The following is a 27,527-nucleotide window of genomic DNA, read 5'->3' on the forward strand; positions in this document are numbered from 1 at the left end:
CTGCTGGCCACTGCAGCCTCGGGCAAGGTGGGGAACAAGGGGATGGGCCTTTCTCAGATGCCCAAGCTGAGCCCGGTGGCCCTGGGACAACTCAGAGACATTGTAGGTGGTTGGATGGAGGGAGATGGCAGGAGACCTGACGGGGCATGTGCTGGGAGGAGCCAGAAGGAGCAAGACCATGGTCTCCGCGCTGTTGTCCGTGGGGTGTCTCTGGGCTTTTTCCAGACGTGGGGAACATCTCCCTGTGAGGTGGTTTCTGGGCGAGTGCCAGGCTTTGGGCCCAGACCTCTGTAGGCCATGACTGTGCATGATGTGGGGGTTAGCCTTGCTCCTGCTTACAGCCTTCGTTTTCCTTCTCTTCCTCCATGTCTCCTGATGGCCTTTCAGAGTCGAGAGAAGTTGGGTCACTGTGAACATAAGGAGGCTGAGGTTGTCCTTCTGAGCTTGTCCTCAGCAGCTTGGAGGGCAGGTGGGGCCTCCTGCCTTCCGTGGGGCCCATTTGCAGGCGGTGGCTTTGCATCCAGGCAGGGTGGGAGGGGCTGTTGTTTGGGTAAAGTGGCCTGGGCAGCAGAGGTGTGGGACCTGGACATTGAGCTCCGTCAGCATCACCCTAGCCCTGTGTACCTTGGAGGGAAGGCTGGCCTGGAAAAAGCGACCCTTGGTGCTTGCCCATCGGTTGCTTAGGGCTTTTGAGGTAAGAATGAGGTGAGCCGACTCGAGGCAGGAAGCCATAGGTTGGACACCTAGAACTGGAGTGACAGCGTGTAGCTGCGGGGTCCCCAGCTGGGCCACGGGGAGCCTGTCCACCTGCCCAGAGGTTTGGGTGCCTGTGCCCTGGGGCTGCCGCTGCCCATTGCTGGGTGTTCCTTGCTAGGCAGGGCAGCGGCGCCCTCTAGTGCTCCCACATGGCACTGAGGCCCTGTGGAGAGGCTGGAAGCATTGTGTGCTGTGCACAGAATCCAGAAAAAAGCTGTTACTATTGGAGACGGCAGCAGCTGGAAGAGAAGGAACCAGAGTATGAGAGGCCAGGAAGATGGTCCTTCTGTTCCCCCCGACCTGGCCCTCATCTGCCAGGTCCCGTGACTGTTACACCTGCCCGCACCAGTTTGTGTGCGTGGAAGGGAGTGGATGGTTGAGGTCTAGGCCACGGGACTCATCCCTGCTCACCAGCCCTGCTGCGAGCCATCCGCCGTGAGCTGCAGCCCAGGCTACTTAGTGGGTGTTAGGACCATCAGGACCGGGTGTGTTAAACCCCCCAGGGCCAAAGTGGACTTTCTTTGTGTCTGTCCCTTTCTGACCCTTCTAGGATATGTATAAGGTCACCTCAAGCCCCTCTGTCCCCTCCCCTCGCACTCACCATAGAACCTTGTGCACAGTAGCCGATCAAGTGTTGGGTACAAACATGTTTTTTCACTGGGGGTAAGTGTGGTCCAACATAGAGGGCCAGGTGTGTCATGGTGGCCTTAGCAATCTCTGCATGCACCCCAGCCCCTCACCAGGTGGTGGACAGCGAGGTCCTGATGAGCCTAGAGCGTGGGCTGGCTGCTGAGGAGCTCGTGGTCTCGGGGGCGTCTCGGTGGTGTAAATGATGTGTGTCTGGTGACTTAGAGTTAGTGTGACCGTAAGTCCTGTTTGTGCCTGTCTTCCTGGCATAGTTACTGGTGCCTCTTTACTATATTAAAAATGTTCTGGTTTGGAAAATATGGCCTCCCTATTTACAGCTTACTAAAAGGCTCCACCATGTCACCTCATTGTACCCAGATGAAGGGAGAGGATGTGTCCAGTCACGTTTCCTGGACATTGGGGCACTTCTCAGACAGATGCCAGAGATGGGGCCTCAGGAGGGCTGGCTGCAGGGCATGTTGGCTGGGACAGGGATACTCAAAGTCTGCCCTTGGCCTTTTGGGGGACTGCCTGGTGGAGAGCCTTTACAGAGCCACGTGCCACCTCTAGGGCCAGTGTGCGGAAGTAACAGGGACACACAGCTCATCTCAGCCTAAGGGAGAGATGTCCAGCAGCAAAACCTGGCCTCCAGGGGCTCATGAGCCAGCCACGGCTGTGTTTAAGTAGAGGGGCGCTGTCGGAGTGGAGAGGCGATTGCTGCAGTAAGTGGCAGGTTCGTCCAACTGTTCTCAGGTTCCTCCGGGCCCTGAAGTTTTTCTCCCTCTGGTTGAAGGGGCAGCGACGTTTGGACTTCTGATTTCTTTCCCCAACTTTTGGTCCTAAAAGAAAAGTCAGCATGTGTTGAAGCCTCTGCTGCTTGGCGGGGAGACGGACTGTGCTAAGCCAGCCGGTGGGTTCTGTCCTCAGAGTGCACCCTGCAGAGATGACCACACGTGGGAGCATGTCTCTGATCTGTGCCAGGTGGAATGGTAGGGAGGGGACTTTCTAAAGGGAGGGCCTTCAGAATGTGCACTCGGTGTGGAGCAAGGGCGAGGGAGGCGTCAGGAGAGGAGGACGTGTTCCTGGGTGAGAGGGATGGGCAGGATGCTCTCAGAGGTAGCGCTGGCCCTGGGGAGCCTGCCAGGCCTGGCACCCGGAGCATCTTCCTCCAGGAAGAGCCCTCTGCTGGTTCCATACCAACGGGGTTGTGTGCACCTCTGGGGAGCCAGCGTGGGGAGGGTTGCCAGCTGAGCCGGGGCTCCCAGCTCTTTCCCTGCCAGTCTCCTGCCCTGTGGTTCTGACAGTCAGCCAGGTTGCTGCCAGACAGCAAGGGTGAGTGGGCCCGGGCCAGGGCTGAGGGGGTGTAGAGCTATGCTTGGTGCTGTTTAATGTTGATAGAGCTGCTTCCCTCAGACTCCTCTGTCCACTTGTTGTAAAGGGGACTGGGGAGAGATGGCTAAGGGTGCCCCAGCCCTGTTCCTGGGGGCTGAGCCCTGCCAGCAGGGCTGGGCTGTGTCTGGAATGGGTGCTCCAGTGGTGGGGGTGGGCTGAGGGCACGGAGTTCACCCACGTGGTGGTGGTACATTGCTTCTCCTTGGTCCCCAAGGGAGACATGTCTGGATGAAGGGAGAAGGGATGAGACCCTGGGCCCAGGATCCTTCCCCTTTAATTGTCTTCACCATGTCTGGCCCGTAGAGGCAGAGCCATGCTGGGAAGCCCGGGTAGGGTGGGAGAGGCCACGACTTTTTACCTTCCCCTCCTCCGTCTCTAGGCGGGGATGTGAGACTGAGAACCCATTCTTGGACTGGGAGTTATTGTAGGGCAAAAACAGGGTCAGGAGAGTCTCTGGAAGCTGGATTCTTAAGAGAAGCTCAGAGGTTTGGGACTGGCTGTGTCCTGCCTGTGAGGCTGGGTGCGTAGACTCCAGCCTGTCTAGAAAGCCCACCTGTGCTGCTGGTTGACCTGGACTCCTTCCCATTGCCCATCTCGGTGTTTGCGGACATGCTGGCCCTGCCTTTGCCCAACTCTGTGTGGGGCCTGCTCCGTCTGGGCCTTGGGTTCCTGGAAGAATCCTGGCTCCAGACTTCGGAGCCTCTTTCCATAGGTGCCCCCCACCCCAGCCCTCTTCCTCGTGGGCTGACTGGCGGAGCCTGGCTTCTGTGGCCACAGGGCTTATCCCCAGAGCTTCCTCGTGGGAAGGAGCAGCTTGAGTGAAGGAGCTGGATGTGGAGGAGTTCCCCAGGACGTTTCCACCTGGGCAGGCAGGGGTCGAGGAATGGGGTTCTCGGGGCTTGGAGCGAAGGCTGGAGGATGGGACCGCTGAGGTCTGGGTCTGAAGGTGGGCGCAGCTGCAAGGCAGCTGCAAACCATTGTCAGGCTGCTGAAAACGGAAGTGTTGGTCGCCCCTTTTCTCCCGCACAGTCTTTCTGGCCTTCTGTCTGTGTCCTGGGGAGTGTCCAGGTGGACGCCTGATAGCAGAGGTCCTCGGCCATGTCTTGTCCTGCTTGGCCAGTTATGGTACCCCTCCCAGGAGTGAGAAGGCCAGGCTCTCTCCGGCTGACACCTTGTCGTGCCTGATGACAGCCCATCATTACCTCCCGTTTCTGCAAGGGCTCGGAAGAACCAGGGCTGTTTCAGGAGTCAGAATGCTGGCTGCCTGCTGCATTCTATTGGCGCTGGCTTCGTCCAGCCAAATACCTGGGCCTAGCTTTTCTCTGGTCTCTTTATCCAGTCCAAGTCAGCTGGTATTTTCTTTCCTCTGTCTAAGTCCGTGAAGGGATGTAAGGTGCTTTCTGGCTGGTTCTTCAGAAGTCAGTCTGGCCTCATGTGGCCTTCAGCATGGGGTAGTGGTTGGGGTCCCACCTGGAAAGTAGGTTTTTGCTCCTTGGGGTTGGTGGGAAGATTAAAGGAGCTGCCCAGAATCTTCCCCCTTGGGTGATGGCCTCTTCATGTTGGGGTCGTCCCCCGTGCCCTGGCCCGGGTCCCCAGCCCAGCCCGTGTAGCACTGTGGCCCCCACTTCCGCAGGCACGTGGGGGGCAGGGGCAGGTGTTCAGCAGGGGCGTTTCCAGTCTCGGCATTAACCAGGAGGCTCACGGTTTTGTCTCCCTCCACAGCCTGGACGTGTCTCCTCAGGTAGAATCTGACCCAGCTGCTCCTCCTCACCACCTCCCCTGCTCCCCCTGTGCTCCGGCCCCCCCCACTCCTGCTTCCACCGCTGCTCCCATGCTAAGCACTAACCTTCCTGCAGCCGCCTCCCCCGCTGCTGCCACTGCTGCCGCTGCCACGGCCATCCCTGAAGCCACCCCATCTGGATTCCTGGGTCTCACCAACCCGTTCCTCACCTCCCTGCAGAGCAACCCTTTCTTCGAGGAACTCATAGCCGACATAGCACTAAACTCTCCTTCACCTGCTCCCTCTCTCCCTAGTGCCTCGAGGGCCAGCCCCATCCCCCTGGCCTCCCCTGGGAAAGCCCTGCCTGAGTGGGACGACACCTTCAACGTCTTTGCCGCCAGCAGGCTGCGTCCAGAGGCCAGGAGTGAGACACTGGCCCCTGCAGGAGTGGGGCTGGAGGTGACTGGGCTGCATGACCCAGACCCTGGGGCCGTGACAATGAAGGCAGCCGAGCCCCAAGGGGACCCCGGGGGAGGAGGAAGAGGTGGGAGCAGCATGTGGCTGGAGCCCAGAGCTCCTCTGGACTTGGGACTGGACCACCAGAGCACGAGTGCGGCTGACCTGGGGCCCCTCGGGTCAGAAGGGGCCGGCCTGCCCTCCTCATCAGCTCGGCTGCACCCAAGAGCCTCAGACTCCGAAGCAGACAGGGAGTTGCCGGCCCCAGGAGGGGAAGCGGGGCAGAGTCCAGCAGACAGTGCAACGTCTCTCTTTAGCTCCCCAGAAGTGATCAGTGTGTGGGAGAGGCTGCCTGGCCCAGACAGCGCCCCTGAGGACCAGGACAAGGAGGCCTCCCGAGGTGGAAGCCAGCTTTTCCACGAGCTCAATACAGTCGATGACTCCTGGCCGTGGGATGTGGTCACCATTTCGCCTGCAGCTGAGACGTCCTCACCAGTCCTGCGGGGAGAGTCTGATGAGCTGCCTCCTCCCCAGATGCAGCCAGAGTCACCAGAACCTGTGAGCCCCAAGAGGAGCGAGGGGCTTCCCTCACTGGAGCTGGAGCCAGAGCCCAAGCCCAAACCCCAGTGGGTGTTGGATGAGGGGCTGCAGCCCAAAACGCCACCTCCCAAGCCACCGCGCCTCTTCACACCGTCAAATTCCCAGGAAAAGGAGGAGGCGGCGACAGAGGAAGAGATGGAGGAGGCAGCGGGGGTGCTGAGTAGCAGGGGGTCAGAGATGGGAGAAGATGGCTTCCCAAGTACGCTGGTTGCTGGTCCCCACGAGGCCAAGGAGGAGGGTGCGAAGCCTGAGCTGGAGTCTGACAGCTGCCCTTCTGGAACCACGCTGGGTGCAGCAGACCTGGAAGATCTAATGGAGGAAGCCAGCCCTCCTGTGTCTGGGCCCTGCCAATCTCTGCCCATCCGCTGCCCTCAGGGCCCTGCCCCCACACCCTGTTACTCAAAGAGCTTGGCTTTTCAGAATCAGCAGATCGGAGGGGCTCCAGAGAGAAAAGAAGGCCCTGAGGCTCCTGAGGCCCAGAGCCAGGAACCAGCAGGAGAGGGGCGTGGGTCCCTGCCAGGCAGCTCCCTACAGGCTGACTTGTTGGCCTCGGAGGGGGATGCCTTGAACCCCTTCTCGTCTCAGGGTAGCCCGGATCCCCCCAGTCTCCCAACTATATCCCCTCCAGGGTCCAGGGAATCTTCCATCCACTCCGGTTCAGAAGAGCTGCCCACTCCCCCAGAGCCTGCCTTTCCACCGCCCCCTCTCCCACCTTGGGCCAGCCACCGCCATGGGGGGCCCAGCCCTCCAAGCTCTCCCCTGCCTGGAGCCTGGCCCCTGACCTCTTCCTCCCCGCCCCCCGGGGAGCCAGCCTCCCCCACTAGGAGCTCCCCAACCCCACTTGGGGAGGACCACGCTGCAGTCACCCCAGCCTCCCCGCTTGCGCTTCTGCCCTTGGAGACACGACCAGCTGAGGAGCCACAGCCCAGTGCCAGGTGAGCAGCCCCCGGGAAAGCACTCTCCAGGAGGAAGGGGGTGGGGGGGCAAAGCAGCCCAAGGGCTGTGCTGGTCACATTCCAGCCTCAGCCCCTCCAAGGGTGGGTGAGGGGCTCCTCCACCCCAAGGCAGGATGGTGGAAGCCTTCCGTGGTTCTGGCTTTGAGGCTGCTTCCTCTTGGGACCTTGGACCAGCAGGTACGCCCATAAGCCAGGAGTTTGGGGATGATGCTGATGAGGTGCAGGGGGTGAGGAGTGGGGTGAGGGGAAGTGATGTGGGCCAGCAGGGGAAGGGGGATGAGAGCCCAGGTGCTCAGCCTCAGGGTGGGCTGGGGGCAGTGCAGCTCGTCAAATGGAGCCTACTCTGGGAGAGCAGGTTGTGGAAGGCAGAGAGCCGGAGGGGAGGGACTGGTACTGAGGTCAGAAGGGAGAGCCAAGATACCTTTAGAGGACAAAGGAAAAGCTCCGGTGCTCCCCGCATACATGATCGTCAGAAAAACGTTTGTCTAGCCCCATCAGGTGCCTCACTGGTTTGCATTTGTGCCTTTCAGGGGGTGGCCCTGATGTGTTAAGACTGTGCTCAGTGGACAGGGGATGCCTGTGTGACTGTGGTCACTGTGGCACTGGTTTGTTTTGGAAAAATTATGAGGTCATGACCTCACCAGATGGCTGGCGAGGGGTGCCCAGTGCTGAGGTCTGGAGATGCAGGTCACTCTGGGGAACGCGGGATGACTTAGCAGGGCCAGCAAAGTCCAGAGGGAGTCTAGCACTCTAGGGCCTCGGTGAGGAAGTCGGCGGTGGGGAGCAGAGGGTCTGCTGTCTGATGAGCAGGGCAGACTCCAGCACTAGCCTCTGGATGGCCAGCCCCCTGGCTCACACCTTTGGTCATCCAAGTTTCACTGAGCGTCCACTGTGTGTCAGCCGTTGAACAGGGCTGAAAGGCGCTAGCCCTGCTGTGTTCCCAAGGGCTTCCCAATCCAGTGGGGAAGACAAAAGTGAGCCTGTGAAGGGGAGCCCCCGGGGGCGGTGCTGGTGCGTGAGAAGTGGGTGGGAAGGAGTTGGGGCTGCTCCGACTGCTGTTCCAGTGGGAAGTGGGGATGCTGTTCCCAGAGGTGACAGAGAGGAGGCGGTTCCAGCTTCCTTGCTCTGATGACAGCATCCTCAGCTGGCCCTGCCGCATCCCAGCACCACTTCTATTTATACTCTCCGCTTTCTGGAAGTTTTATTCTCTTCAGAGTTGGCTTCATATATGTACTTGGCATGTTCCTTACATCATGAGGTAGATGGGCCAAGTAGAGCTGCCCCCATTTCTCAGATGAGGAAGTGGAGCCCATGAGAGCTGCAGGGTCCAGGCTCCCTCAGATGTAGGGAGGCGACCATACCGAGAGCCGAGGCCTCCTGGCTCCCCATTCAGGGTGTATTTATGCCCCATTGGTATTCCTCCCCTCCCCCGGCACAGCCCTAGGGGGCATGACAGCTGTCTTTACACCCCTGTCCTTAACATGAACTCCTAGGTGGGCAGGAGTTGTGTCCTTTCTCTACTCTCCACCCCCTGCCTGGGGTCTCTGCTGCTCCTCCCGGGGCTGTGACACTGAATCCACTGCTCTGTGCTGAGTATCAGAGCTGGCTTCTCTGGGTCTGGGTGAGCCTCCCTTGGGTGGAGTTCAGGGCCTTGGGCTAAGCTGTTTTACTTCCTACACATGAATGGTCCAAATCCTCTGTGAAGCAAGTGTAAATTTAAAGAGATCCCCTAGAGGCAGGTTACGTGGTTTGGAGGCTGATGCTTGCAGTTTGGGTGCCTGTGACAGGTACAGGGTGCTGAGGGATCCCAGGGGACAGTCATCTTAGACAGCACTGGGGAATCAGGAAGGATTCCTGGAGGAGGTGGACTTGCATAGCTTTGAAACGGGAGTAGGAGTTGGCAGGCCAGCAGGCAAAGGGGCAGTGTTCCAGACAGAGGAACAGCTCTGATAAGAACCTAAAGCTGAGAGAGCACGTTCTTCTCTGGCTGGAGTGCATGAGAAAGTAGAGGGCCGGGAGGAAAGCGCAGGGGCCAGGTTGTGTTTTCTTACCTTGATAGGGAGCCCCTGGGGAGGCTAAAATCGTTATCCCAGAGCAGAACGGAGGTGGGCAGGGCTGCCCCAGAGGAGTGGACTTAGCAGCCGGGTGTGGCTGGAAGGTTTAATCAGCGCTGGCTTGGAGAGGAGCGGGTGGTGTGAGAGACGGTAGCAGGGCTTAATGTTTGTCAAGGCTGAAGCAGAAGAGGAGGGTTCAGAGGGGACCCCAGGTTTTTGGCTAGAGCCATGGGAGGCTAGCGGTGCCTGGCACTCATCTTGGGGGAGCACAGGAAAGGGCAGGCAGGCTGGAGAAGGGTGAGGACCCTCATGGAGCCAGCCTGCAACTCTCTGTGTGGGTCTAGAGCTCAGGGTTGAGGTCTGGGCTGGAGATGGAGATTGGGGGTGGTGGGAGCTGAGGGGGTAGAGGGGGAAGAACTTCAGGGCCCACCAGGAGTTAAGACTGGGAAGGGGCTGCCAGGTGTCAGGAAACCAGGTGGAGGTCTTGGGAGAAACAAGGAAGAAGGAGAGCAGCGCAAAGGAAGGAGTGAGTGGTCCAAGGGTCAGTGCCACAGAGAGGTCAGTGAGGTGAGAACCGAGGGGCTGGTGGCGTCAGCAGGAACACCTGTGATGGGCCAGTGGGGGCCCTGTCCTATACCCTGCGGATCCCCAGTCCTGGAAGAGTTAGGAAACTCAGAGGGTTGATCATCCCCCTAGAGAAATGTTACACTAGGGAAGAGGAGGGCGGGAGGGTAGATGGACGGGGCGGCTCTGGCGAAGACTGAGTGTAGATGCAAAGGAGTTTGTACCACTGCCTCTGCTGTCCCTGTGAGGTGGGCGGTGATCTGAGGGAGTCAGGCGGGGAGGGGGCAGTGGTGGCATGAGGAGCAGTGAGGGCAGAGGAGAGGAGGGACAGCCACCACCAACTGGTGAGTTTCTGTCCAGCTGAGCTGCTGGCCCCACAGAGAAGGTGGCCCCCTTTTCCTTGCGTCACCCATCCCTCCCCATAACACATCTTCTGTCTGTCTTCACAGTCCCCACCCCGTGAAGCCCCTCAGTGCTGCCCCAGTGGAGGGCAGCCCCGACAGGAAGCAGCCCCGCTCCAGTCTGAGCACAGCCCTGAGCAGCGGGCTGGAGAAGCTCAAGACAGTCACATCCGGCAGCATCCAGCCTGTGGCCCCGGCCCCCCAGGTGGGCCAGACTGTGGATGCCAAGAGGCTGAAGGTGAGGCCCAGCAGGGTGCCAAGGGCGTCAGACCAGAAGTGTGGTGCTGGGAAAGAGAGGTCAGGAGCAGGGTGCCGGTGGGGTGGGCCAGCCAGCAGGCTGTTGAGGCCATTTCAGCTGTCTCTAGCACCGGGGACGGAGGCAGCTCCAAGGGCCTGTGTGGGGAAGTTGGGGTGCTGGTGGGCGGGTCGGCCTGAGGCTGCCCTGCTCACTGTCACTCTGTCTGGCCTCAGGACTCAGGGGTGCAGGACCAGTCGGCCAGATACTACCACCTGACGCACGACGAGCTCATCGGCCTGCTCCTGCAGCGGGAGCGGGAGCTGAGCCAGCGGGACGAGCACGTGCAGGAGCTGGAGAGCTACATCGACCGGCTGCTGGTGCGGATCATGGAGACCTCACCCACACTGCTGCAGATCCCCCCCGGTACCCCCAAGTAGTCCCCTTCACTCCCGTTCCCGGAAGGGGTGGCCTAGCCCCACTCCCCAACAGGGCTCACGCCATCCCTCCCTCCCGCTGAACTCACTCTCACCCGGGTCTGGGTGCAGCCTGTCCTCCGTTGTCACCCCCCCTCCCCCTCTCTCCTGCCTCAGCTGGGCTGCTGGAAGTGGGCCCTTTGGACTCCCATTGGCAGCATCAAGTTCTGAGTACAATTTGTGTGTCTTTTGGAGCCCTGGGTCTTTCCCACCTGCCTATTTTCATACCCCTTAGCTTTGGGGGCTCCAGGGGATTGGAACAAAGAATTTAGCCCGCAAGATGGAGCAGGGGTGAGCTGCAATTCGATGTGGTGTCTGGGACATACTTTACGACCCCCAGTTTTCCCATGGCTGAACCCTTGTCCTCTCCATCTCCCTCCAGCCTCTGGAGTGCTCCTAGTAACTGGGGCTGTGGCAGGGACCAAGCTGCTCAGTTGTCTGTGAGTTTTGGGCAACCAGGGCACCTGCTTTTCAGCCTCGTGTCTGTTCCTTCCCCCAGGAGCAGGGAGTCTGCGTGGTCTAGTCTTGTCTCTGCCGTGTCCTGACTCTGCTTGTTTTTCAGCTGTTTGTGGTGCGAGTGCGGGGTGGGAGGAGGGAGGTGTTGTGTGTGCTCCAGGCCACTCCCCGCCATCCTCTTCTGACTTTTGCATTGAGTGTCGTGTGTGAACGTGTGGAGAGCTGGGACAGGTTGGCAGGAAGTGGTCCTTCACCCACCTCCAAGGGGTGGGCGCCTCTGGGCTTTGGACTGCTTATGTTTGGGGACCAAACCTCCAACTCTGTTCTGGTTGCCTGTCCAGATGCCAAAACTCTGTGCTGCTGCCGGGTTTGAACTTTTGGAAACCGATTAAAATGTGCCTTTTGTGGGTGGGGTCAAAAGCCTCTGGATGTAGACCTCTCCCTCTGTGTGGTGTCCCCCTTCCCTCCTGTTGAGCACATGGGGTTGGATCTGTTCGGGTCCTGGGAATAAGAAAGGAGGATGGGGGCAGCCCCGCCACATGCTCTGCCCCTCCCTTAGAATTCATTTCTGCTAAGGTTCTGACCAAGCTGCTGCTGCTCCCTCACCCTCCCTGCCATCTTCTCCTCCTCCCTCAGCCCCAACTGACGAGTGTCCTCAGATAAAAACTACAGTCTGGAAGTGGGGGGAGGGTCCCCACTCTGCCTACACTTAGCAAAAAGCCTTTGTTGCCCTCCCATCGATCCACTAGGTGCTGACCAGCCTGCCCCTTCTGCCCCATTGCCTTGCCTGGCTTGGCTACAGTGCACTTTGAAACAAAGTGCCTGTCCTTTGGCCCAGCCCCTGGTTTGCTTGCAGAAAACATGGCAGGCTTCCCTGTGGCTTCTGCAGGGAACCTTTGGTGGCTGGGGGCACTCTGCCTCAGCAAAAGTTGTTGGGGGGAGGAGGTGCCGAAGGAGGGTACCTTTGGCCCAATGAGGTGAGAGCTTCCGTGAGATCCCCTCTTCATGAGATGGCCTGTGGGATCACTTGGAAAGCCTTGGAAGGGGATGTGTTCTGTGGGTGATGTCTTCCTTCTAACAGCAGGAAGCAGAGGAGCCCCACACATGGGGAAAAGCCCCTGTCATGTCATCTACCTTAAGAACCACTTGTCAAAGCTGAGGAGTGTCCACAGGTGCTCAAGACTGTGGCCATGTTTTAGGGGTCACTGGGGGTTGGATGGATGTCTCTTCACTCCTCCACTAGGTGTTCCTTTGGACTCTATTCAGTCCCGGTCCTGACCCTGGTCTTCCACTCACCCTTGATTATGGGGCTCCAAAAGGCCCAGAGCAGGGGGATGTCTTCAGAAGAGATCTGAGCTGAAGCCCAGGGTTCTTGTTGGCTGTTTCGGCTCCGAGCCACAACTTGGTGGAGAGCTGCACGTGGGGTGGGCAGGGAGCAGGCACAGTTCTGCTTTTGCTGTTTGTCTTCGTAGTTGTAACTCCTGTTTATAAAGAGCTTGTTCTTCATGTTTTGAGCACTTTATGAAGAATAAAAAATTAACATACTGCAGGTGGCTCTGTTGTGTTACTGTTTTGATAAGCATATGAAGGAGGCTTCCTGGGAGAGAAGGCAGCCTTAAATCGAGATGATGGTGCATGACTGAAACATGCTGTATACCAGAAATTGACACAACTCCTCCAGCTAGGAAAAGTCCATTTCTTGTGGTTCAGCATGGATGAGGTACTGACTGCTACAGATCGTACAGTGTTCAGAAGGCATGGACATGGGCAAACATGAGCTAACCCTGCACTTCGCCATCAGCCTAAGGAGACCCTAAGGATGGGGGTTCTCTAGAGTCAAAATCAAACATTTCTGCTGTCTTCCTGGGCAAAACAGGCAGCTTTCCCTTTTATCCTTCCTCCAGTCTGGCTCGCCGACCAGATAATTAAGCTGGGAATCTGCTGCTCTGTTTTGCATCTGTGTGTTTATTGTCCCTGCTGGTGCCTTGCTCTACAATCTGCAGTACTCCCCTTTACCCGAAGTCCTTGTAGCTGGTACTTGTTAAGCATTTCTGAACCTCGCCTCCCAGTTCTCTTTCTACCCAGGAATTGGGCCCAGGAGAAATTTCTGATTGGCCAGGGGTAGTGGAGGGCTCTTAACCCCCTGCTGTTTAACTCCAGGGGCAATAAATATTTGAGTCCCTGCTGTCAGTCTTCTCCTGGATAGCAGTGAATCAAAAAGTCACGACTCCTGCCCTGTGGACCTCACAGTAGGAAAGACAAATACTCAAAACCATAGATAATTAAAAATGCATGGGCTGCAAAAGGAACGTGCTGGCTGCTGTAGGAGCAGGTAGTGAATTTTGCAGAAGCAGGGCAAGGATTGGAAAATGTAGTGTTTAGGCTGAGGCCAGAAAGAGCCAGCGTCAGGCAGATAAAAAGTTACGGTCTTATGGGCGGGGAATGTTCAAGGGTCAGTGGTGGCGAGAGCCCCACATGCTCCAGGAACTGTCAGAGTGGCTGGAGAGAGCAGGGCGATGGGCAGGGTGGCAACAGAGGAACCCGCGTGAAGATTCTGCAGTGTAATTCCTTGTAGAAAGCTTTCCAAGGTAACCCTTCTCCGTCTGGAGTCCTTGCCCATCTGGTCCAAGAGTTGGACCCACTTCAGTAGGGCTCTTTTTCTGGACAGCAGCTCCAGGAGCGACGCCCACCGCAGCAAATCAAACTTCTAAGGGCAGGTAACCAGCGAGGCGTCGGCCAGTGGCCCTGCCTGCATCGAGACTTTAGCGTCGTACAAGCACGCTGTTCCCCGACTGACTGCCGGCGCCTGCTAAACTAGCGGCGAGAACAGAGATCCGGCCTCAGAGTGCAACTCTCCGCAGTCTAGGGTTGTCGAGCTCCATGACGAGAAAACTACACTCCCCACAACCCATTGCGCCTCCAGCTCGCTGCGGTTGCTTATGGCCAATCCGGAGAGGCAGCTGTGGCGGGGGCCGAGGAGGGACGTTTTAAAAGGGCCGGAGATTGCGGGCGTCAGTGGCCATGGCGGATACAGCGACTACAGCATCGGTGGCGGCGGCTGGTGCCGCTAACGCCTCGACCGATGCACCGTCCTTCCAGCTGGGCAAACCCCGCTTCCAGCAGGTGAGGACCGGGCTGCGGTTTGAGGGTTTGCGGGTGGCATAGGGAGGACAAGCAAACTCCTCTCCAAAATCCTCTTTAGCCCTAGGATCTCCATCGCGCCGCCACCGGGAAGCCTGCAGCTACTGCCTGGGGGAACCTCGGCCACAGCCGCCTCTTTCCCATTGGTCAGCGGGGTGGGCGAGGATTCCCACCTTGGTTCCCTATTGGCCGTGGGCACCGCCACTCCCCAGCTGACCGCGCCCTCCAGCCTTTCCCGCCTGAGGCACTGTGTGATTGGCCACTGCCCACCGCGGCCCGGGATTCGGGTACCACGGTCCGAGCGGCTTCTGCAGGGTCGCTTGGGCAGTGCAGCCGCCCACTCCAGGCGGAAAGTTCGAGTCCGGCCCTGGATGAGAGTTGGCGTGGCCGAGATGCTTTCTAACTTTTCTCTGGATGGCGACTTTCTGAGCTGCCGGCGGAGCCACCTTTGGGCAGCATCCGTGCCCCGCGTTCCCGCTCCCATCCCTCCACTCTAAGCCAGCTCCGCGGTGCGCGATGGGTTAGGGCCAAGAGCCGAGGGGTGCCCGCCTCCCGGCTACCTCTGCCCCCTCCGGCAGGGGATTCGCTGACGCAGCGAGTCGGCCGGCTGGTGTCCTGCCGGAGATTGAGCGAGGACGTGCGGGGAGAGCTGGGGTGCGGAGGAAACGCTGTGTCATCCCCGGGGACCGCGGGCCGCTCGGAGGGTCCACATCCCCAGGAGCCCGCTCCAGCCCCCCACCTCCGCTGCGACCTCCACGGAGGGTCTCCCTCACCTGGGCGCTGGCGCCGTCGAATGCTTGGCTCTGTCGGACCTGGTATGAATTCCGGGCACGGTGACAGTGGTCTTTTTCCTTCGGGACCCCCGACAGGGCGTCGCTAACTCGCCCTCAGCCAAGGAGACAGAGATCGAACCTGCAGCCCAGAAGTGCGGTTGGGGTTGCAGGCTGGGAGGGGCCGTTTCCACGCCGCGGGCAGCCGCCTACCCTGGTCCCCTGCTGCCTCCGGCGCTGAGGAAATGGACTTTGTTTGGAAAGGGGGCAAAGAGACTTGGCCGAAGCGAACCAGGCTTGCCTGGGATAGGGAGCAGCCGAGGCGGACAGAAAGAAGTTTGCAGGAAGAAATGAAATTGTACAAAGGTCGGTGCGGTGGTTGGTTGGTTGCTTTGATGATGGTGGGACAGGGACTGCTCCAGCAAAGTGGTGCACTGAGCCTTGCTGATAATTAAGGAGCTGCACTCCTGAGTCTTCTGAGAAAATGTCCCCACTGGAGCTGTGTGAGGCATCCTGCCAGAGAAGGGTGCCACCTCCTTCCACCTGTCAGGAATGCCTCTGCCTGGGCTTGAGTGACCCTTCATTAGCAGACCCCCTTCCCTGCCCTTCATACGCATTCCACTCTCCTTCAAGACTCAGGCCTGCCTCCCAAACACTTCCCCCTGTGACTTACCCCTTGGTGGGACCAGGTCTCAGACTCTCTCCTGCCTGCCTCTTTGGCTACCTGAAGTGGGATCCTCACAGGTCAGCCTTTACTGCAGTCGGCTGTATGGTCCTCTAACACTTTTCTGTGTGGTTACTCCAAGTAAAGACCATCTCTTTAACCCCTGTGAACCCCTCAGAGAGAGAGAAGGGTCTGATCTTGCCCTTCCCGTGTCTCCATCTTACCCTGAGGTGGGGCAAGCCACCGAGTAATGTCCTGAATAAAGATTTGTGGGTTGATTTTTTCCCAGTAGCTGTCCTGGGACACTCCATCACACAATGACCTTTGAGAAAATCTGAGTGGCTTTAATGACTGTGCACTTTGCTGTGATCGCCACTCGAGCCATAAATGCACAGCTGAGGCCACTGTGTTTGGGCAGCCATTGCTGGCATCTCTTTTTGGCAGCACTTTTGAAGACAGGAAAAGTGTTTGTTACATTTGCTTTTGAAGCATCCCCCCTTCAGCATAGTGACCTGCATAAAGCATGATATTCATTCATGTCGAGGAACTTCTCTTTCCTCGGAATCTGCTCCTCCCATGTGACTCCCTGGTTGTGCAAGTGGCCCAACCTGCCACCCAGTTGACTCTCAAGAAACTGGGAGTCACCCGTATACTTGCCTTCCTCTCCTTTACCCTCTAAATACAACCAGAGGCCCAGTGTTCTCATCTCCAACATCTCTCAGATCCACTCGTCTCCACCTCCGGAATCCTAGACCAAGCCCCCATAATCTGTCTCCTGAGTCACAGCAGAAGCCTCCTGACCTGTCTCCCTGCTTGCCCTCTGGCCCCTTCCAATCCCTTCCACTTCCGCATGGCGGAGTCCCAACAATGCAGATCTAGCCAGGCAACTCCCCACCCTCTCCAATGCAAACACTCTTAAACACCTTCCAGTGGATTCCCCTGCTTCTGAGATAAAGACCTCTATTTTGAAGGGCCTGCATGGCCCACCCCTGCTAGCCTCTTCTTCCTCCATTGGAACCCCCACCCAAACCCTTGAACCCTCCTTCCCACCACACTGGCTGCTTTCAGCTCCTTGACCCCTGAGTGATTCATAATCCAGGGCTCATTCCCAGGGCTCCACTCCAGGGACACCACTCTTAATCCCCAACCAGTATCAGCACTTCCTGCAAGACTGGGCATCCAGGTCTTTCCTTAATGCCTGGAGTCTCCCTAAAACCCGCTTCCTTTCATTCCTCAAAGATGTTGTGCAGGAGGGGCGCTGAGCAGTGTCAGAGGGTGGAGAAATACAGCCTGCCTTGATGGGCTCTGGTCTGTGGCCATCTTTCTCCCCATAAGATGATAATGATAGCCAAGCATTGTTCTAACTTTTCTGTGTATTGACTTCTTTCTTTGCATGACAACCCTGTGAGACAGGTACAATGATCCCTTATATTATAGCTGAGAACACTGCCACACAAACAAGTCCAGTAACTTCCTGGGCAGCCTGGTTCCGGAGTTCATGTTCATTTGTTTACAGTCAACTTTTTTATTATGGAAAATTTCAAACAGACAAAAGTGGAGACAATTGTCAATAAACCCATCACTCAGCTTCAACAATTACCAGTGTAAGGCCAGTCTCATTTCATCCATATGCCTCCCCCACCCCCAAGCAATAAATTATTTTTAAAACAAAGCCCATTATTTCATTGTACCTGCTAGTAGGTATCTCTAAAACAAATAAACACTTTTTGGGTTAGATTTTCTAAATAAACTTTTTAAATTTTGAAATAATTTTGAATGTGTGGAAGTCAGATAGCAGAATTCTGGTATAACCCTCATCCACTTTCCCCTAATATTGTCATCTCAGATTACCATGGTACATTTGTCAGAACTAAGACCCCAACGCTGGAACATTCCCATTAACTACACTCCAGACCTTACTGGATTTCACTATGCTATACACTAATGTTATTTCTCTGTTCCAGGATCTCATGTTATATTTAGTCATCATGTTTCCTTAGTCTCTCCTCTGATCTATGACAGTTTCTCAGACTTGCCTTGTTTTTGGTGACCTTGACAATTTTGCAAAGTACTTGTCAAGTATTTTATAGACTGTCCCTCAGTTTGGGTTTGTCTGGCGCCTTTCTCATGGTTAGGTGGTTATGGGTTTTTGGGGAGGACTACCACAGAGCACTGTGAAGTGCCTTCTTCTTCACATGGTACCAGAGGGTTTCTCATTAGTTTTAACACAACCACTACCATCACATTAATATATCTAAAATAATTATTTCTTAGTATCACCAAATATCATCCAACCAGTCATTATTTGTCTTAGTCGGTTTGGGCTGCTATAACAAAATACCATGGATTGGGTAGCTTATAAACAACAGAAGTTCACTTTTCACATTTGTGGAAGCTGGAAGTCCAAGTTCAAGGCAGGGGCAGTTTCGGTGTGTGATGAGAGCCCGCTTTCTGGTTTGTAGACAGTACCTCCTAGCTGTAACCCGACCTGGCACAAGGGTGGAGGGACCTTTCTGGGCTCTCTTTCATAAGGGCACTAATCCCAGTCATGGGGGTTCTGCCCTCTTGACCTCGTCACTTCCCAGAGGCCCTTCTTCCTAAAATAGTCACCTTGGGGGTTAGGATCGCAACATATGACTTAGGGGTGGAGGCACAAGCATTCAGTCCATTGCGCTATTAACATTTCACTGATCATTATAGCATTTTTAAAATAACTGGTTTGTTTCACTCAGGATCCCGCAAGTCCCATACATTATATTGGATATAAAAGACATCTCTTTTACCTCTTTTAGTCTATTGGTTCTCTTCCGTCCCTCCTTCCTTCCTTCCTTTCTTTCTCTCTTTCTTAGAAACTGGGTTGTTTGTCCTGTAGAATGTCCCTCATTCTGAATGTGGCTGTTGGCATCTCGGTGGTCGTATTTAAGATGACCTTCTGTCCTCTGTTGTTCCTGTAAACCTGGAGTCCTTGCTTTTAACCTCTGCCCCTCGTAGCCTAGTGAAGGGAAGATGGCAGGAGTACTGGAGGAGTTCTGGGACCTGACTGCTTCCTTCCCTCCTCCTTTTCTCTTCCTTTCCTGCGCTCCCTCTTTTCCTCCTTCAAGCCTGCCTCCGGGTTTGGCCAGTTGGGGCCCCAGGACAGGAAAGAGACACACACGATTCTTCCCACTGTGTTTCAGTCTATCCAGAAATGTTTGCTTGCTTTCTTTATTTTTTGTACTTCCTTGTTCCTTTGGAAACCAGATTTACCTGCTAAGATGACTGGGGGTATGGGTGTCCTGTGTGCATGCTGGGGTCCAAAATCCAGAGCAGGCAGGTTTTGTAGGACACCCTCTAGACTCTGGGGAGCCTGTGGGCAGGAAAATGCACTCCTCACTTCAAGGTGGAGAGGTTCATGCGGGCTAAGAGCCAGGAGGCAATGGGGAAGTTCCTCATATAATTTGCCCGAAATAAGGGCTAAAATGAAAGTGGCTTGCACTTGTAGTTATGTTTTAATCATCTGTGTCCTGTAGGCTAGAGGGTGACTGTTTGGCAGGGCTGGTCCTGGAGCTTGTTGGTGCTGTGGGCAGGGTCTACGCCTTCTGGTCCAGTGGCTCCCAACCCCTGCTGCGCTTTTATCACCTGGGCAGGTTTTTAAACAGATGCTGATACCTGGGGCCCTCTCCAGGCCAATAGACTTCAAATCCTTGGAGGTAAAGCCTGGTGTTAAGAATAGTGGGCGATTCAGCATGCAGCCTGGTTGAGGACTGCTGAGCTGGTCCAATCTTTCTGCCGTTGGGTTTACAGTTTCAGCAACTATTTTATTCCTAATCCAGAAGATTCAGAGGTCTGTGTACAGGCGGGCTGTCCGCTTCTTTGCAGGCCTTTAGGCTCAGCGGCAGCCCCCAAGGCCTGCCCTCCTGCTCTGCTATCCCTGGGCATGGAGTCTGGAGTCTGGGAGGCAGCCTGCCCTGAGCCCCTGCTGAGAATCAGCTGACTCACCTTTCTTGTGAAGGGAAAGGGAAGAAATTACTTGGCTGTCTTGTTCTTCCAGAGAAGAAAAAGGGAAGGCAAAACATTCACTGACTGTCTGATGGGGTAAAGGTGGGGGCTGAATTTTGGAGGGAAAAAAGGCCAGATGTGTTAAAATTTCGTTGAGAAAATAAAAGCTAATCAGGCTGAGGAAGCAGAAAGCTTCCCCACCGTGCATCAGACCGGGACAGTGGACACAGGAGGGCAGCTACCAGGATGCAGCGTTCCTCCCTTGGGCCTGCTCAGTCGTGAGAATCAGATGTCTTAGTTAAAGGTTTTAGCGCTTTTCCAAATCTGGGAGGGTGCGAGAATCCAGGTTCATAAACAAATTTCTCTTGAATATATTTAAGTCTCCAGAGGCCTGTTCTGCCTATTTCCCCAGAGCACAGAGCGCCTCGTTCCCGATCTCTGCCCTGAATTCCTTTCCGGGTGTGTTGAGGGCCAACGGCTGCAGTGGCTCATGGGTCAATCCTTGTAGAACCAGGTGGCAAGTGACCTCTTTAGCTGCCAGTAAGAATGAATCATCTCCCTTTTCATCGGTGAATCTATGTCACTTTGACTCGGAGAATCATCCCAAATGCAGAGCTTCAAATAAGGAGTTTCTGGACACCCAATGCCACTTTATCTTAACTTTATAGTTTCCAAGAAATAAGACCTTACGTCTACTTCCCAGTCCAGACACGTGGACCCCCTTCCCCAAAGTCCTGCTTTACTCTGAGCCTGTTAATGCACCACTTCATTATAATGTTACTCTACCTTTCCCCTCAAATTTTTCCCTTTGACAAAATGCCTCATAGTTCCTTTACTGTGTGGCCTTCCTCACTGCAGTGAGTCAACCTGACTTTATCCCGGTTGGGGGGCGGTCTGAAGCTGATGGCGTTAGGACATCATCATGTGTGCTTAGCATTTCCAACTTACAACCCTATTCTTGAATCTCAGGCATACATTTTTAAATGTCTCTTGAAAAGTCACATCCGGACGGCCCTTTAAGTGTACGTGGCCAATACAGAACTTTTCTTTCCCCCTCCACTGAGTCAGCATGCTTCTTGCTTTCCTTATCCTGGTTAATAAGCATTAGCGTCCGACTAGAAATCTAGGCATTACCACGACCGTGTTCTTCCTCAATCCCCCGGTCCATCAACTTTGTTCTACTGCCAGGACCTAGCACAGCCTTAGACACACAGTAGGTCTGCAGCAGCTATTTGGTGAATGAATGAATAAACCGCGGGAGTCTCGTGCAGTTTCTGACCTGAGCTTTCATGTCTTCGAGCTCTTGCTGACGCCCGTCTCTGCTTGGCAAACTCATCCATCCGCCCATCCCGGCTCCTCTAGGAAGCCTCCTGACTCACTAGGAAGAAGTAACCCGTGTCCCCACTGCACGTCATGATGCCTCAGTTAGCCAGTGGCCCCAGTGTTCTGTGGTTAACTGTTTACTGTCTGTCTCTCCGGATGATCTCAGCTCCCTGCGGACTTGTTCTTTGTGGTCTTCCCTGAGTCCAGCAGGGGTTTGTAGATACCCGTGGAGCGAAACGTTTTACCTAGGACCCTCCCCCAGGGGCACTGGTGGAGAGTGACATGGAGGGCTGGCAGGGCCGGGACAGTATGAAGACCGTGACAGACCACAGGGCAAGTCAGAGGCTACAAGGTGGTACTGGATCGTCTTTTTTTTTTTTTTTTAAATAATTTTTGTTTGTTTATTTTATTTAATTTATTTTCAGGGGATGTAATTAGGCTTATTTATTCATTTGTTTTCGTGGAGGTACTGGGGATTGAACCCAGGACCTCGTGCATGCTAAGCATACACTCTACCCCTGAGCTATACCCTCCCCGGCACTGGATCATCTTGAAGAAGCTGCTCCTCCAGTCCTTCCGGGGCCCTGAGCTCTGCCCCTGCTGGTCCTCCCTCTTCCCTCCTTGGACCTCTAACTGCTGTATTCTTGTCCCGTTCAAATCCTCCCTTCCCTTCGAAGCCCAGCCCAGGCCTTCCCGCTCCAGGCAGCCTCCAGGCCATCGGTGCTCATCTGCCCACTCACTCATTCAGCGCCCGGCTGTTTGTGGAGCCTCCTGTAGATGTAACTTGGGACCAGGAGCCAAGGAGGAGATGGAAAGAGCATCCGATAGCCCACATCCTTCAAGAGCTTATAATCGAGTAATATGCCAGATTGTATTTTAACTTAAATATGTATTTTTAAAAATTGGAATATTTGTTTTGTTTTGGGGGGTGGTAATTAGGTTTATTTCTTTATTTTTAATGGAGGTACTGGGGCTAGAACCCAGGACCCCATGCATGCTAGGCATGCACTCTCCCACTGAGCTAAAACCTCCCCTAGAATATTCTTTACGTTACACATAGTGCTGATTTTTTTTTCATTTTAAAAGCAATGTAAAAGATAGGGAAATAAAAATCAACCGTATGCCTATTACCCAGAGGTAATCTCTGTTAACATTTTAATATACTTTCATCTAGCTTTTTAAAAAGTATAATTTTTAACTTTCTCTTTTGAAACAGTTTCTGTCTCACAGAAAAGTAGCAAGAAGAATACAGAGGAATTCCATTTACCCTTTGCCCAGACCCCCCGGTTTTTAACATTTTGTCCCATTTCCTTTATCACTCCCTTTGTCTACAGGTGCTCATAAAGTCCGGAACCACAGCAAACATGACACCATCAAGGACATCTTCAGTCTGTAAATAGAACAATAGTACCTACATCTCCAGATTTTAGTGCCACCCTGTGTATTTACACATGTTACTTTTTCTCAACCATTTGAGAGTAGGTCATATTCATTTATTCCTTAATACTTCAGTGTATCCTTAAGAACAAGGGCATTCTCTTATGTTTCTGTCTTAGTCTGTTTGGGCTGTTATAACAAAAATACCATGGACTGGGTGCCTTGTAAACGACAGGAATGAGTTTCTCCTGGTTCTGAAGGCTGGGAAGTCCAAGACTAAGGCACTGGCAGTCTGTCTGTGGAGGGCTGATTCCTGACCACAGATGGCCAACTTTTTGCTGTGTTCTTACCTGGTGGAAACGGCATAGGAGTTCTCTGGAGCCTCCGTAAGGGCATTAATGCCACTTGTGAGGGCTCTACCCTCATATATAATCACCTCCCAAAGGCACCCCCCTCTAAATACCATCACCTGGGGGCCGAGGATTTAACATAGGAATTTTGAGGGGGCACATATTCAGTCTACAGCAGTAACCACAGTGCAGCTATTATGTTCAGTACTTTTATTTATCTACGATCCTGTTCCAGTTTTGTCCATTGTCTCAGTAATATCCTTGAGGGCATTTCCCCCTCCAGCTCGGGATTCAATCCAGGATCATGTGTTGTATTCAGTTGTCTTGTCTCTTTAGTCTCCTTTAATGTAAGACAGTTCCTCAGGCTTCCTTTGTCTTTGTGACAAGGACATATTTGGTGAGCAAGGCCAGTTATTTTATGGAATGCTCGTCAGCTTGGGTTTGTCTGATGTTTCGCACGGTTAGACTCAGTCTGTCCTGAGCACTATGTGAACCCTACCGGGAACTGCTCAGGGCATCGCATCTGGAGGCACACAGTGTTCATTTGCCCATCACTCGTCCTTTGAAGACTCCCCCACCGTTTTGGGGAGTGACTTGGTTACTTCCTAGCACAACATGTGCTGGTCTCATCCTGTGCTCTCGCTCCCCCAGCCCTGGAACCAGCCGCGTCTCTAAGGAGGCCTGGCTTGTTCTAGTGGACCAGGATCTGGGTGTCATCTTGTCCTCACTATCCGTTTAATGTCCATCTAGCTCTATTATCTCCTGTCTATTAAGTTGGAATCATGCCATTTATATGCATTTCACAAATCATCAGCAGTTTTGCATGTCACAAACATCTGAGAACATGATTTAAATGGCTGTGTAGTGTTCGATCATGTGAATGGATCATTCTTTCAAATGATTCTTTATAAATGACGCAGCAGGGAATGCCCTCAGCATGTTGCCCTGGACGTCTCTGATGGGCAGCACGCATAAGTGGGAAACCAGGTTAGGCCATCAGAGTTACAAGAGATCAGAGAAGCACTGTTCTAGTTAGGGATGTGCGGAAGCTTGATGGGTCTATGAAAGACGGCTCTTCCAGGGGGTCGAGGTGGGGTTGGAGAGGCTGCTTCTTGCACAGGTGCCTCGTGAGCAGAGAAACACAGGCGGCAGGGGGCCTGGTGTGTGCAGGGGGCCTTGAGGTGCCCCGGGGACTCTCCCACTGGCTTATTGGGAGGGGGAAGGAGCAGAAATTGGCTGCAGGGTCTGGTGTCCTACTGAGCAAGGGAGAGAGTGCCGAGGCCGGGCCTGGAGAGCTGTGGGGCTCCAGGGAGGAGGCAGAGCCCCGAGTGGTGAGGCATGAACCCCCAGCGTCTGCAGATTTCCGTTTGGTCCCCTAGCTCTGCGCCCTCTTTCCTGCCCTGGAGTTTGGTTTTGCCAAGCTGGCTCTGGCCCTCGGGCAGCAGGCCCAGCAGTTGCTCGGTTTCCTGTCGTTGTGCTCTAATGCCTGTGGTCTGTTTAGCACAAAGCCCTCCTTTTCCAAGGCCCCTGCTCTGGGGCAAGGCCGGGGGCTGCAGGCGGGCGGGCTGGCCCCTTGTGCTGGGCCTCACAGCAGCAAAGGGGCTCTGGGGGAAGGAAGGCCTGAGGGCTGGGGGCTGGGCACTACCGTGTGAGCTCTGCCTGTGGGGAGCTTTCCCTGGGGGCAGAGCCTGGGCTGGACTTTGGGGAGGGACCCGCCCTCACTAGCGGGTAAGCCAAGCAGGGAGGCTGGGAGAGGGCAGGGGCCCAGGCCTCCCCTCCAGCCTGCGTACTCAGTGGTGCTCGGTAGTGCATCTCAGGGAACGGAGCAGAGAGGGAGAGAAATGAGAAGCACGTTGAAGACACATTGGGACAATCACCGAGGGTCTTGATGGTCTGGATTGACTTTAGAAAAGCCCTTGGACCTGGAGAAGCTGCCCTTGGGTCACTGAGGAGTGAGGCCTTGTTGGCATTCATCACCCACATGGGGAGTCCTGGGGAAAGGGGGACCCTGACAGTAAGGGTGAGCAGTGGGTGGGGTTCCCCAGTGTCTAGAGGATGGGGTACGGCAACTGATCTCTCCTCTCCCTCCCCCTTCTCCAGACATCCTTCTATGGTCGCCTCAGGCACTACTTGGATATCATTGACCCCCGCACACTCTTTGTCACTGAGGTGAGTCAAGGCTGTCCCTCTCAGTGGAGGCCCCTTGGCCTTCCTACCATGTGACTTGAGAAGATCCGCGGGTCATCTGTGTGTGTGCCTAATAGACATTATCTCGTTCGTCTGGATCTCACAACATCCCTTCAAGGTAGTTGTAGACCATTATTATTATTTCAAACTTCAATAAATTTATTACTAAGTACATGAATTACACACTCATTACAAAAGTTCAAACAGTACAGTTGTGTTTAAGAAGAATCCTTTGTACACTCTCCCCACCCTCCTCTGATAGGTAATGTTGGCCTTTCTGAGGTATAATTTACCCTTCCTGTGGAAGCCATCCTGTGAGTTTTGACAAACATATTCAGTCAGGTGTCCACACTATATGGAAGATGTAGAACCTTTCTGTCACCCTAAAAGATTCCCTCATGCCCATTTATAATCAGTCTCCACCACCCCCTGCCGATTCCCTGGCAACCATTCATCTGTTTTCTGTCCCTCCTGTTTTGTTGTTTCTAGAATTTGCTAGAATGCCGTATCCGTAGAGCCCTACAGGATGTAGCCTTGCGTGTCTGACTTCTTTCCCATCGCACAGTGCTTTTGAGATTCACCTGTGTTGTTGTATGTGTCAGGACTTCATCCTTCTTTATTGCTGAGTAGTATTCCATTGAAAGGATGTTCCAGAATTTGTTTATCCATCCACTTGTGGATGAACCCCTGGGCTGTTTCCACTTTTTTGGTTATTATGAATAAAATGGCTGTGTGCATTCTTTGTGTGGACGTATGCTTTCATTTCCCTTGAATAACTTACTAGGGCTGGGGCTGCTGGCCCACGTGGTGTGGTAAGTATAGGTTTAACTTCCTAGGACACGGCCAAACTGTTGTTCAGAATTGCTGTACCTCTTACATGTTCATCCACGGTGTTCCACTGAGCTGCTCTGCATCCTCACCCACCCTTGATGCTGCCAAATTTAAATGTACTTGTTTCAGCCATCTCAGGAAGTGTGTCTTTATAGCCTGCATACTGTACTTAGAGATGTGTACAGGAATGCATGCACACACAAAGTAGTAAGTATTTATTAAGCACTTTCTGTGAACAAGGCAGTGTCATAAGCATTTTACGTGTATTGGCTCATCAGATTAACTCAAAGCAACCCTACGAGGTAGATTCTATATGAGTTCCATTTTACAGATGAGGAAACAGACAGACAGACAAGTTAAATCTCATGCACATGGTGCTGGCCAGTGATGGAGCCAGGGTATGAGCCAGGTAAGCTTGTATTCAGAACCTTTAATTTGGCCAGTTTGCGTTCCTGTTCGGGTAACTTGAGTTTAGGGAACTCTCCCAAGATTACTCAACTGGAAGAAGGCCTGAGCTCCTGCCCTGGGTCCCCACATATGCTGAGGCAAGTCGCTGAGCCCCTGAGTCAGCTCCCGGAGTGGACAGCATGCTTCTCTGGGCTGAACGTTGGCTTGCTTCAGCTCTGGAAGTGATCACCTCTGGGAGGGAGAAGAAGCACGAGGCCTGCTAGGACCGTCCCCACTGTGCCTGGGAGAGCAGCCCAGTAGTGGGAAATATGAGAACGACCCTGATGCGTGGTTTCCTACAGCATCTCAGGAAGGAGGAAGGACTTGCATATTTACCTTGTTGTACCACCTCTTAAGGGCAAGGCTATTGGACTTCTGGGCCCTGTCTGGAGTCTCCTAAGGGGTAATCAATGCGATTACATAAAAATTTTATAGAGCATCAAACTAGGGAAACTGCTTACCTAGCCTAGGTTATATGTCTTTCTAGAAAGTTCCAGAATGGAGCAAAACTGGATAGAGTTGCAGCATAAATCCCAACGTAAATGCCACCTATTTGACGGAGGAGGCAACAGAAGCCAGTGCTTATTTCAAAAGATAGAGGTGGACTTTGAGGCACGTTGAGAGATGGTGGAGGGAGCCTCGGGAGGTCAGAAGGTATTTCAGACTACCTCCCCAGATTGTCACGAGCAGGCAGGGCCTTTGGGGATGGACGGGTACCCACAGAGCAGCATGCCGCCTGTGCTAGGGGGCCCACACCCTCCCTCCTCTCCGGTACGCACTCCTCTCATTCCCAGACCGTTTCATTTTACTACTGTTTCCTGTACCACATCTTTTTTCTTCAGCTCTTGCATTTTGAAAGGCCCCGGCATCCTTGTACATCACTAAACCATCTTTTGCCTATTTCCCCACCAGTAAATTTAAAAATCTCATTCTTTTCTTTACCATTAATTGAAATGTCAAGGAAACTTAACTATTAACTGACTAGAAAGTAACCGATGTGGCAATAATTTTAGACCATTTTTCAAATTTCACGTTTCCTCGCCTCCTCGAGGATTCTGATAGGCTTCCTAGAAACATCCACAAATCCTCTCCTTCCTGCATCCCAGTTGGGAGCTGTTTCCTATACTTCCTGCTGGCCTTTTGGAAATTGCCTGCTCACAGGAGACTTTCTAGGCCCCCCACCCAAAATCTGGAAGGCCCATGAGTGGGGCCCTTCAGGCCCTCAGTGGCTCTAGTCCAGGCAGATGGCTTAGCAAGGCCATCTGCATGGAAGCAATGAGAAATTAGAGGCACCAAGAGGAAAGAGCCTCTTACCTGAGCCCCTCCCCAATGAACTAGGGTGCTACCAGTAGGGCCAGGTTTCCTTATTCTGCTGGGTGCAGTCCACAGACCACAGCTCATGTCTACAAAACACTGTTTCTCTCCCAGCGCCCTTGGCCGGTGTCCTGGGAGGGAGGGTGGAGTTGTGGCTGCCCAAGTGGAGGAGATCTGGACAGCCCTGTTTGCTTGTGAGGGCTGGAGGATAGTGGAGGCCATGAGGAGGTAGCTCTGGAAGCCAGAGTTTCCTGAGGTGGAAAGATCCTGGGCAGTGTGAGCCATCCAGTGACCCGGTTCTGAGGGGCACTGGCTGAGTCGATGGATAGACTCATCTTGAGAGACTTTTGCAGCTACTCATTTACAATTTATAACTGACTAAGCTTTAAAAAGATTGCAACCCTTGCATGTGTAATGAGGTGGAGCAAATTTTATTCACCGTAATTTCTCTT

General features: G+C 54.2%; 2 protein-coding genes across 4 annotated transcripts in view; both read left to right on the plus strand.

Moving 5' to 3' along the window:
- RAB11FIP5 (RAB11 family interacting protein 5) overlaps window positions 1-12,240 on the plus strand; it is a 39,324-nt gene extending 27,084 nt beyond the window's left edge. The window contains exons 4-6 of one of the 3 annotated variants that reach the window (XM_031676509.2): window positions 4,498-6,486; window positions 9,575-9,764; window positions 9,998-12,240. In XM_031676509.2, coding sequence (XP_031532369.2) covers window positions 4,498-6,486; window positions 9,575-9,764; window positions 9,998-10,201 — 2,383 coding nt within the window. In that variant the 3' untranslated portion in view covers window positions 10,202-12,240. The remainder of the gene's footprint in view (window positions 1-4,497; window positions 6,487-9,574; window positions 9,765-9,997) is intronic. The other 2 variants (XM_015237073.3, XM_072937545.1) reach the window with 2 other exon arrangements.
- Window positions 12,241-13,710: 1,470 nt separating this feature from the next.
- The window catches only part of SFXN5 (sideroflexin 5), a 110,600-nt gene continuing 96,783 nt past the window's right edge, over window positions 13,711-27,527 (plus strand). The window contains 2 exon segments of the mRNA XM_006201565.4: window positions 13,711-13,816; window positions 24,397-24,465. Coding sequence (XP_006201627.2) covers window positions 13,715-13,816; window positions 24,397-24,465 — 171 coding nt within the window. The 5' untranslated portion in view covers window positions 13,711-13,714.

The sequence above is a fragment of the Vicugna pacos genome, chromosome 15, assembly GCF_048564905.1.
Source record: "Vicugna pacos chromosome 15, VicPac4, whole genome shotgun sequence".
Taxonomy (NCBI): Eukaryota; Metazoa; Chordata; class Mammalia; order Artiodactyla; family Camelidae; genus Vicugna; species Vicugna pacos.